Source organism: Dipteris shenzhenensis, chromosome 11 (assembly GCF_047967505.1).
Source record: "Dipteris shenzhenensis isolate YYH24624 ecotype China chromosome 11, Dip_SZ_1.0, whole genome shotgun sequence".
Lineage (NCBI taxonomy): Eukaryota > Viridiplantae > Streptophyta > Polypodiopsida > Gleicheniales > Dipteridaceae > Dipteris > Dipteris shenzhenensis.
In genome coordinates this window covers 15,159,231-15,171,442 of record NC_141606.1, presented here as the reverse complement: position 1 = coordinate 15,171,442, position 12,212 = coordinate 15,159,231, and the positions used below count along the sequence as shown (strand labels likewise).

The window sequence follows — 12,212 nt, the reverse complement described above, 5'->3', positions numbered from 1 at the left end:
TTACTAACCCTTGCATTAGCACTAGCAGTGAAGCTGTGTATGACGTTGATGTTGGCTCTACTGCAGCCCTCCCCTCTGCCCCCCCCCCCAAAAAAAAAAAAAAAAAACATCCCCTACCCCCCCTCCCACACACACAGCGAAAAGTACGTTCCACTAAAACTTGAAAACAGTACAGAGTCAACTATCGGTTGAGAGCAAAAGCTAGCTGTCATGGAGTGCGCTTCAGACTGTCCAGCTTATTGCCTAGTGTACTTTGGAACCCGGTGCTAACAAATCCATGTGGTGAATATACAATTGGTAGATTTCTTGACCTGTGAAAATGCAAAAACTGTCTGCATGACAAGGGATGCGTCAATTTTACGAGCAAAAACCTATGAGCAAGTTTGTCTGAGCTTGTTTTTCAAGAGATTTAAACATTTGTATTTCTTTAGGAGACATGGTTTTTACACTATTATTTTCACTAGAACTAGATCCCTTTATCATAAAAATATACAAAATAGTTACTCATTCTTTTTTACATAACATAAATTTTCTTTTTCATAGACATCTTTTGTACTCCTATTATTACCTTTAAAAAGTGTTGAAAAATCATTCCTTTAAGAAACATCCCTCATAACCACTCTCAGTGTAATAATATTATACATATATAATTACTTATTAAACACATTTATATCAATATGACAAGAGCTTTCTAGTGTTTTAATAGCATAAATAACAAGATATTTATGGATGTGTTTCTGAATAAGTTTAAATTACAATAAATAAGTATTAACTTGGGCTTATATATCACTCTCATAAAATACATGTAATATTTAATACTACATATGTAAGATCTTCCAAAATCTAACCTGTGCTCAAATGGGGTTTTCCGATCAATTTGAGTGGTTGAATGACTATATTTGGACAATGGATGTGAAAGTTATGTCACTTTTTAAAGTTCTGTCCATGGTAGTTTTGCCAGTGAAACTACCTTGAAAGACCTACTTCAAAGGGGTTTCGCTGGCAAAACTACCTTGATGGCTTGCTTCAATGAGGTTTCTTTGGAAAAACCCTGTCATGAAGCTCGATTGAGAGAGGGTTTTTAATATCACCTCCTATTAAGTAAAAGTTGTAAGAAGGATCAAAAAGGAATTTTCATAGAGAAGTCTGCTCTACATGTGGGATTCTTTAAAAGCCATCCCATTATGTTACTCACCATTCCCAAAGATTCATGTAAAGATTCATGTATAAAATAGGCATTGCTATGATACTTTGCATATTTCTAAGTGAAACTATGTTTTGTTTCGATCTATTTTGGCCATATTTTTACATAGTAATGGAAGCTCTTTTTTTTCCTTCGCTTGGACGCTCGGAAGATTTCGCTCGGAAAATGGTTGTCCCCCATGACAAGCCTTGCAGAAATGCTCTTGCCTCTTGGTGGTGTTCTTGGCACCCTCTGTACCTTGCTTCTATATGGAGTGGAAGATGTAGATGGTATCAAGCCATATATTAATGGGGCTGGCAGCTGGACTAACCTGCTGTCCTTTACCGTAGGCCATTTTGTTGCTGCGCAGTGCTTTGATGATGATTCAGCTAACAATTTGTAACATAAGGCTACTATTGCTTATAGTAGTGGCGCTAGCAACTCCTATGGTGAACACTAACAAATAGTGTGCTGATTGTGGACTCTTTAGCGAATTGACGCTGATCATCAAGCACATACAAGTTAATGAAAACAAGCTTTATATTTGGATTTGACAGCATATGCATGCCCAGTCAATTATTGATTGTATTGGTGTGATGTATCAGAAATGATTGTTGATGGGTTACAATCTTGGTGGTTCTTGATGCTAGTCTTCATTTACATGCAGAATAAATTGTCATGTGGTTCTTGAGCTTTGGACCAATTATGCAAGACACCTTATAGCTGATTTGTAGCCTTGTTTCCCCGTATGGCTACTCTATAGCTGACTTAGGACCCAACTGATATGACTTTTATTGATCTTAGATAACACTGTCTCACAATTCGATTGTCTAGGGAGACTCACAATATTTTTAGTATGGTTTTTGACAAGGATACAAACTTTTCAGTTGTTTATTACTCTTTTTAAGGTTATGAATCTAAATAATTCCACGGTGACTCCTTTGAAACCACATGAGTTATGACTGTTCAAGAAGAGAAGCACACCCATGTTGGAGGTCTAGAGGGGGAGACAAGGAGCTTGCTACATGCAGGAGATTATATAGATGACTTAAGCCAAGGTACCATTGAAGCAGGAGAGCGATGAATGGCTATGTGATGCTTGTTGAACTACACACGTACAAAGATTAAGTTGGTGTTGGGAAGTGCTAGAGGAGAAACAATGACAATGGTGCAAGGGTGAGGTTGTCCTACTGATTGTCACTCTAGCATAGACATGCATATGTCACTCTAGCACAGACATGCATAGATTGAATAGGGCACTTGGGTATCAAGGCGAGTAAGGAACATTCTAGTGACTATATACATCATCTGTTCCACTTGCTATTCAAGTGTGAAATGTACGTCTCAAGTACTCAATTCAATATCCAAAGTCATGTTGATTCAAAAAGGTATGCTTTTTTTGTGATTATGATGTTTTCTTTGAAGACTTCAATGTATGTTGGTATTCTTGCCTTCTTGTTTGTTGATGGCTATAAACTAGTGCTTAGGCTGTGGCTTTCTATGTGTTTGCTATTTGTAACTTAATTGCGATATTTTCATCATGTTGATACTGTGCCATGAATAATGGATGCTATTCGTGGTTGGAATTACATCCTAGAAATCCCATAAGGCATGCATTTCACTTCAGGAAGCAGTTGGTAGATGAAGTGTTAGTAAATTCTTTCATGTCTTAAAACTAGGTATGATGAATCCCCCAAGTTGTGTATAGAGGCAGATATAAAGGGGGAATGTGGAAGATCTACATCTTCGGTTGTAAAGAACTTTGAAGAATCTCACATCAAGGTATTTGCTTAAGACTCTTGTTTTCTTTGCAATTGTACTTCCTATTTGAAAGAGCTTGCATGCTGCAGCCCCGCCCCTTTCCACGTTCTCTTTAAACTATACACAACGCATTATCTGCACACATTGAACACACATGCACATTCACTCGATGTGCACAAAAAGAGATTGCTGGTGTGATTGGTTAACCCCTCCCCCTGCCCAACCCGGCCTTCGTACGCTGCCGTGCTCTTCCCCGGTCTTTTCTCTTCTCTCTGCCTATGTTGGGAACATGTTGTTCCAATCTCCCCAATGAAGGGTTTTCTTCAAGGTTTTCATTTTGTATTATTGGGCTAGCATGTGAGGCATAAGCATCTTGTTATTAGTCTCATTAATATTAGTATTAGCATTTGGGACTAGCATGCGGGGCATAAGCATCTTGTTATTAGTCTCATTAATATTTACTCATGAAAAATGTTATCCGCCTTCTCCTTCCTTCATCTCTCTCTCTCTCTCTCTCTCTCTCTCTCCAAAATAAATGTGGGGAATGAGAAAGTTTCTATACACTATGCTTGTACAGGCTGCATGCACTATCCTTTACAGATGCCCAGCTTGGGCACCCGCCATCTCTAGGATATACTAGGAAAGAATAGAAACTTTGCACAAACGTTTCCTAATAGGGTAGTTAGGAATTAAGGCATAAACACCCTACCCCATCCTATTGGCTGAAACATGTATGGTACCATTAGAAGGGGAAGCTTTATGTCAATTCATGGCTTACCTCAACAAAGTTGAGAAGATGGATGCCGATATGATACGACACAAGGTGATGGAAGCTATACAGATCATGGGCTGGCACAGATAGGGAATGAAGTGGACGGAATCATGGGGTATAACAGTCGCTGATATACCAAAAGATGCATGCGACATAAGGAGAATTGTGACGCAGAAAATGCTATAGAAACTATGGCAAAACTTGTGGACGTAAATGCAATTCTACAAACAGGAAATCAACTCAAACGGATAGTTACAAAATGTAGAAATATCTAGGGGAAGTGTCACCAAGTTGTAAATACTCTGAGTAAATGTAAAGTTGACCTTTTATTTGACCATGGTCATAGGGTTCTTTCTTTATTTCGCTATGGTCAAAGAGTCCTGATGTTAGTCAACCGAGATATTTTGACCTTGGTTGGAGAGATTTGATTATGATTAAGGAGCCTTGTCTGTCGGTCAAAGCCCTTAATTATGATCAAAGAGGGTTGACCCTGGTCGACCAAAGAATTAAAGCATGTGTATTAAATTGTATGATGGGGATGCCCACAAAGACTAGGATTAGTCTAAGATTTAATTTTGCACAAGTGACCTAACAATTAATGGTGGGTGCCATGATTAAGTGCCTTGAATTAATTGTGTAAGTTCCAAGGGGGTTCATGGCCATACTTTTATGGAGCACAGCTATTTCGTAGGAGTAGCCTATGCCCATGTGTGACCAAGGGGCTTGGGAGATTTATAAATGCCATGCTGGACTAATTGATGGTTTTAGATGTGGTGAAGTCATGGTTGCCATTTGGGGTGTGGGCTCCTTCCATCAATGTTGTGAAAACGGATTCATTTGCATTTTGTAAGTAGAACTGAATCTGCTTGTTGTACTCAACAAAGTCCTCTAGCAATAAGAATACCTTCTGGGGGGTGCAATCAATGGGTTCTGGGTCCTACTGTGTGTTGAATGATGTGAAGAAATTTGATCGTGAAGGCTGTTAACAGTTTCGTACGCATTTCCTTCATGGAGGTTTTCGGATTGGTTCCATCGTTGGATCGTGAAAGCTTTGTTAACATTGCATAATTCGACCATGAAGGTCTTGGTCAGGTTTCATTGGTATTAGAGACGAGGTTTCTCATGGTTTTCTTCATGCCAACGTCGTCACGTAAAGACGCCTTTGTGGCAACGACGAGCTCTCACGACATTGTGTACTGGTGAGGCTTGCATTGAGGCGATTTCCAAGATCGTAAGGAGCTTTGGGTTGAAGCGTGCAGACACTTTTGTGGTAGCGACAAATCAAGTTTTCCATGAGACTATGAATGGTACAATCAATTCAATTGATTGGGTGATGAGCTCATGGATTAGCGCAATCTCAACAAGCTTCTAAGTTAAAGGTGAGAGGTTCGAGTCTTGCACGATGCAGAAAGTGCACATTGGAAAATCGAACTGATTGGGTTTGGTGGTGGTTCAGACTGCAAGCGCTGACATTCCTTGTTGCCCATGTCACCCAATGCGCGTGTAAAGCTTAGTTTGAGAAACCGGGAACAATCCGATATCCTACCTCCTTCTTGACCGGAATTCTTGAAAACAGTTTGTGATGGCAATGCATGAGGCAAACTGTTTAGGACTTTATAAGGCAACCACGCCCATATTTTATCTTGTCGGCCCAACGCATCATTTTTCTTGTGAGGAATGGCATATCAAAGATTTAAAAAAAAAAGATGGCTTCCCAAGATCTTGGCTCACTTGATAATGGAGGGATTGCATCAACTGATCAGGCCAGACAAGAAGAGGAGTTTAAGGATAAAGACTCCTAGAGGGAATTGTTGGGAAGTGGTGGGAGAGAAGAGATGCATCATGACAAGAGTTGAGAACACAAGAAGAATCCAAAAGTGTGTTCTACTAATTGTGAGAGAGATGCCTCTCATCCGTAGAGTGGAAGAGAGGGTCTCCTAGATCATAGGCACCTCTCCTACATAAAAGGCAATTAGTCCTACATCATAGGGAGCAGCCATGGGCCGATGGGCAATCCCCCATGGGAAAACATCCAAAAGAAAATATAATCTTTTGTGGCCTCCGACTCGTCCATAAGCACTATCAAATCTGGAGATGACCTCTTGGGGCACTTGCTGCTTGATCCAATGCCGTTTTCTCAATGGAGTCCAGGCAGCCACCTCCAACTTAAGCCGACGACGAAAACATGCTGTGTACGATGAGAAGGACACCTCAACACACCTCTCTGAGTGCCTTATTTTGGAAGGCCAAAACCACTCAACTGGATCCCACTACACCTCACGAAGGGGCCAGCCCTCCCACAAGCAAAGGCGCCACAGCGACTCGTGCTAAGTCAAATTTTTCTCGTGTTGGGTCAATGGTGCAGTCCTTGCCTAAGCGGCCCATCACTCCGATCCTCCTTCAATCAATCAAGGCCAAGATCCCATCCCAACTGCCCTCGCTGACATGTATATCAAATGCGGCAGCCTGGAGGATGCACACAAGGTGTTCGAAAAATTCTGTATACGCGATGTTGTATTGTGGTCTGCCATGATTGCAGGATGCGCTGATCACAGATACGACGAGGAAGCATTCCAGCTGTATGAAGAAATGCTACTGGAAGGTACGGATCCCAAGGAGGTTACATTTGTGGGCATCCTCAAAGCATGTTCCAGTTTAGCAGCCCTAGAGAAGGGATCCCCTGGAGTGATCGTCAACCTATAAACCCACTTGCATGGTAGGACTTTCTGGCCTGCAGGCAACTTTCCTGCTTGAACCCCTTAGCAACTAATCTTGCTTTGTACTTGGGCTTAGCATCCCCTGGAGTGATCGTCAACCTATAAACCCACTTGCATGGTAGGACTTTCTGGCCTGCAGGCAACTGCACTAGATTCCATGTCTGATTCTTCTCAAGAGATTGCATCTCTGAAACCATGGCTTTTTGCCAATTCTTTGCGTCCTCCCTCTTCATGGCTTCTTTAAAGCACGAGGGCTCACCACAATCTGTCACCATGATGTAATCATCAAGTGCATTCACCCTTGGAACAAACCTGTCAGGCATCCGGGACACCCTGGTGCTCCGCCTAACCCAACCATCTTGATTAGGTGGCTGATTTACTTGCTGTTCCTGCATATTTTGGGGCTGTACAGCCTGCTCTGGAAGCACATCTTGCTGAATCTCAGGCTGCATTTGTGGCTCTTCCTGTGGAGGATAATATGGAGCATTGAAAGCCGGAGGTGGCTGCTGATTTTGACCATTTTGGACAGCATTTTGATTGGCATTTTGTGGTTGTGCTGGAGGTCCTTCCTCCTCAAAAATGACTCTTCTCACTCCAATGGTATTGATAGGCTGTTTTTGCATCCTATCTTCTCGAAAAATCACATCATTGCTCCTCACAATCTTGTGAGATTCAGGGTCCCACAACCTGTAACCCATCTCTCCATTGTCACCATACCCAAGAAAGATACACTTGCGTGACTTTGGGTCTAATTTGCTGCGTATTTCCCTTCTGACATGCATAAAGGCTTGGCAGCCAAACACCCTGAGATGTTTGTAAGAGGGTGGATTTCCTGACCACACCTCCTCAGGTACCTTCAAATCCAAGGCCCTGTTGGGTGACCTATTGATGAGATGTACTGCTGTCTTAACAGCTTCTGCCCAAAAACCATGGGTCAATCCTGCTTGTGAGAGCATGCTAAGATTCCTCTCTTGAATGGTCCTATTTGCCCTTTCAGCCACGCCATTTTGTGGAGGATTGTAGGGAGCGGGCAACTCCCTCTTTATCCCCTTCTCATCACAAAATGTAATAAATTCCCTTGAGAGGTATTCCCCTCCATTATCAGACCTGAGGCATTTAAGCTTCTTTCCTGTCTGATTCTCAACAAGTGCCAACCAAGTCTTGAAGACTTTGAACACATCACTCTTATGCTTAATGGGATAGACCCATATCTTCCTGGATGCATCATCAATAAAAGTGACAAAATACTTGGCACCACCCAAAGAAAGGTTGGGCATTTCACATACATCTGTATGTACCAAAGTTAGGACTTCTTGCTTAACATTTCCAGCCTTTTTATGGGCTGATTGCTTATGTTTGCCATAAATACAATGATCACATGCTGAAAATCCAGAAAAATTAAGTCTCAACAAGTAACCCAAAGAAGACAATACTTTCATTCCTTTCTGGCTTATATGGCCCAACCGGCTATGCCACAATGAAGTGTGTGGCTGCTCGGTGACATGGATTACATTAGCATCAACACCCTCAACATACAATGGATACAAGGTGCCTGATTTGCAGCCCTTGGCCACAACCATATTTCCCTTAAGCACCTTCCACATAGAATGACCAAATTGGGTGAGATACCCTGCATCATCAAGCTGCCCAATGGATATCAAGCTCTTCCTGAGCTGTGGCACATGTCTCACATTGTGCAATACAAATTCAGAACCATTTGGGAATTTTAGATGCACATCCCCAATGCCAACAATGTCACAGGCATAATCATTCCCAAGTTTCACGCATCCTTTCTTCCCTGCATCATACGAAGCAAACCACTGCTCATGAGGAGTAACATGATAGAATGCACCTGAGTCTAATAGCCAATCCTGTGCATACGAGCCATCATTGGCCACAAGAAAAGAACTATCACCAGAGGAGGCAACAAGTATGACATCGTCATTATCTTCATCACTGCTAATCACTGCATTGAGCTCCTCAAGTTTAGCCTTGCCCTTGGTGTCTTTGGCATCTCTTTTCGCATCTTTGTCCTCTTCTTTTCTTTCCTTATCCTTGCCTTTGTTTTTCAGCTGAAAACAGTCCCTTTTAATATGCCCCTTCTTATGGCAGTAGTGGCATTCAAGGTCCTTCCTAGGATGGGACTGACTGCGAGATTTCCCTTTATTTTGGTTTTCTCCTCTATTTTGCTGCCTACCTCTGCCCACAGCCAATGCACTTGCATTCTTATTTTCACTGCTATTCTTACGCCTCACCTCTTCCTGCAGAAGAGCGCTTTCCACATCTTGGCATGACAATCCTGTGAAAGCAGGGGCTGAATTGCTTATGGCTGTAGCAAAAGTATCCCAACTGTCAGGGAGGGTACTCAAGAGAAAAATGGCCTTCACCTCATCATCAAAGTTCATTTTCTGATTTGTGAGTTGGCTGAATATAGAGTGAAACTCATTGAGGTGAAGTGAGAGGGCTGTCCCCTCTTTCATGCTTAGTTTCATAAGCCTCTTCAACCAAAACACTTTACTAGCTGCACTCTGACTCTCGAAAAGGGACTCAAGTTTTTTCCATATGCTGTAAGCGGTGGCTTCATTCTCTACATTGAAGTAGATCTTCTTAGAGATGGTCAAAAGAATGGTACTCTTGGCCTTCTCATTCATGGTTTCCCATTGAAGGTCACTAACTTCATCGGGCTTGATCCCTTTATACTTGATAGGCATATTTTGATCTTTCTGGACCAACACATTATATATTTGCTTCTTCCAATAAGAGAAATTTGCATTCCCCTCCAACTTCTCGATGTTCCAATAGTTGCCTTCGTTGCTTGAAGACATAATGATAAGCCCAAATGATGATGACATAATGATGTCTTCGTTGCTTGAAGACATAATGATGTCACTGTAGAATGAATGATCAAGTGACACAAATATCCCAGATTGTTTAGCAGGTGTTTGGGCAAACTCTCCCACCTCAAATAGGCCTGCACTTGTACAAAACTGTCACAAAGGTCCCCGAGCCTTGACAAGTGAGCAAATGTCACTGTAGAATGAATGATCAAGTGACACAAATATCCCAGATTGTTTAGCAGGTGTTTGGGCAAACTCTCCCACCTCAAATAGGCATATGAACACTGTCACAAGGCTAAACTCAGAACTGAACTGAGTTTTCACACTCTCCAAGAGTGTACAAATGTGCTGTCCACAATAAGAAGCATTTACCCAAAACTGACCTGATTGCAAAGTCTCCTCTTTTGTCAATGCATTTGACACATAGACATGTGAATCCCCTTCCAAAAACTGTCTACAACAGCCAATGACACCAATTTGAGCAAAAGCCCCTTGTTTTGGCGTCTATTGAAGAGAAATTTCGTCAAATAGGCATCCACAAGTGCGTACAAGCACTCTAGCGTCAAAAGCCCCAAATTTCTTGCATGCAATTTCTGCAAATTCCGAGAATTGCACCAAATCCTCAAATTTCTGCTGAATGTGACCAAATGTAACTGCCCACTTGACAAATGTCAAGTGTACCTGCAAAACCACGTCTTAAATACCTCGAAGAAGGATATTCCCTCGCACAAGATTAACAAGGTCACGACCAACGAAGGGCATAGAACAGCAGCGGAACGCGACTGAATTTGACGTTGTATGGGCCTTGACGCTGTACGGACGAAGCCACACGTTGTACGGACGAAGCCACATGTGGTACGTGCCAATACGCTGTACGGAAGCAGAAGCCACACGTTGTACGAAACGTACGATTGGAGGATTACGGGCCAGTACGCTGTACGGAAGTAGAAGACACGCGTTGTACGGAACGTACGATTGGAGTTGTACGGGCCAGTACGCTGTACGAAAGCAGAAGACACGCGTTGTACGGAACGTACAATTGGAGTTGTACGGGGCCAGTACGCTGTACGGAAGCAGAAGGGGAACTTCTTGGCTGAGGGTGAGGACGCAGGATAGAGTTGATGAGCCAAAGCTCTGATACCAGTTGAAGCAGAAGCGAGTGGAGGAGAGTGAGACCAAGACCACAAGAGTGGTGGGTGTGAATCGAGAAGCAAGGGCACACCACAACCCTCAAGAATATATTAGGATAGACACTTGGGTGGAACCGGTTCGGAGTGAACCGTGTTCACACTGTAACCTGTAACAAAAAAAGGTGTACATGAGGTGGCACAGGGCCTTAACCCCAACAAGTCCCGCTACATCCTCTGCATCCTAGAGGGCCCCTTGCCAAATCCTCTTGCTGCAGGGTAGCTTCATAGATAGTGTGGGATCGTCTCAAGATCACTATCTGCGCATCGGTCTCCCATCAACACGCATCTGCTCTAGCCATGGGCAGCCATGGGCCGATGGGCAATCCCCCATGGGCAAACATCCAAAAGAAAATGTAATCTTTTGTGGCATCCGACTGGTCGATAAGCACTATCAAATCTAGAGATGACCTGTTGGGGGCACTTGCTGCTTGATCCAATCTAAGGAGTCCAAGCAGCCACCTCCAACTCAAGCCAACGACCAAAATGTGCTGTGTACGATGAGAAGGACACCTCAACACACCTCTCTGAGTGCAAAGGTGCCACCGCGACTCGTCCTAAGTCAAATTTTTCTCGTGTTGGGTCAATGGTGCAGTCCTTGCCTAAGCGGCCCATCACTCCGATCCTCCTTCAATCAATCAAGGCCAAGATCCCATCCCAACTTTAGGTCTCCATTCGTTCCTGGAGTGGAAGGATCTGATGGCTTGGTGCAAGTTCTGAATCATCAGGGGTACCCCTGTCATAAAGAGCCATCCATACCATTGTAGTTGGGTTGAGGCCGTGTGCAAACCCCATCCCTCCAAGACTCAGGAATGGTGGAGTCTATCTCTAGCATCTTCTTCCATGCCCCCCTCATGTGAGAGACGGCATGAGAAATGCCTTCGTCCTTGTAGGATGACTCCATAATCCAATAGATCTGGCCCAATGTGCATCTGATGCCCCGATATGAAGCCCTCCTGATCTCGAACTTACAGATGCCAAAGAAGGGGCTGCCACTCATACTCCTCATGACATCAAGCGTTGGCCTGAGTGAGTCTCCAAGGCTGCACTGCTAGACTCTATGTAGACTCCTCTTTGAGGGTGAGCCCTTCCTAGTGATGAGGAGGGCCTCTGAGAAGATTTACCAATGAGACTACTACCATTGGCCTCCTGTGCGGGGGGTTTTCCTAAGAATCCATCTCTAAAGCAAGAGCTTCCAAGGCTCCGAGCCTAGGGTAAGATTTTGCACTACTAGCTTGGCTCGGCTTTGCATCTTTGGGTCTATGATTCCAATCCTCCTTCTGCCTAAGATAGTCTATTAGGCGGACTTGGCTCTAGCATTCCTTATGCCATCGGTTCCTACCCACAAGAGACTGTACACCAAGCACCTGAGATGTCCCTTGCAACCCTTGTGAAAGCACTAACACGATGCAAAGTACCAAGCCATGGCCAAAAGGACCTGTCGGCCATGAGGGATCCCCTTGCAAGGGAGATTTTGGCCGAGCACCAATTCAAAAGCTTGGAATGCACATGAGGCTGTGCCCCATATGATCAAAGAAGGAATGTGGGTGTCGATTGAGACATGGGCTTGTCTTCTGCAGGAGTGCATTAAAAGGAATGACCTAGTGGTAGGTAGGCAATTACATACCATGATTGCTGAGACTGGTGATCAATCAAATGTAAAGCTTGGACGCCTCTTAATCCGCATGTTTGCCTGTTGTGGAAGCATGCTTGAAGCAGTCCAAGTTTTTGACAGTTTGAAGGAACATAATGTGT

At 43.4% G+C, this 12,212-nt stretch overlaps 1 protein-coding gene across 1 annotated transcript in view; it reads left to right on the top strand.

The window, feature by feature from the left end:
* Positions 1 to 12,212, top strand: part of LOC147896665 (diiron containing four-helix bundle family ferritin protein, putative (Protein of unknown function DUF455)) — a 122,428-nt gene that overhangs the window by 90,516 nt on the left and 19,700 nt on the right. Inside the window, exon 6 of the mRNA XM_087381985.1 lies at positions 2,863 to 2,965. Coding sequence (XP_087238111.1) covers positions 2,863 to 2,965 — 103 coding nt within the window. The remainder of the gene's footprint in view (positions 1 to 2,862; positions 2,966 to 12,212) is intronic.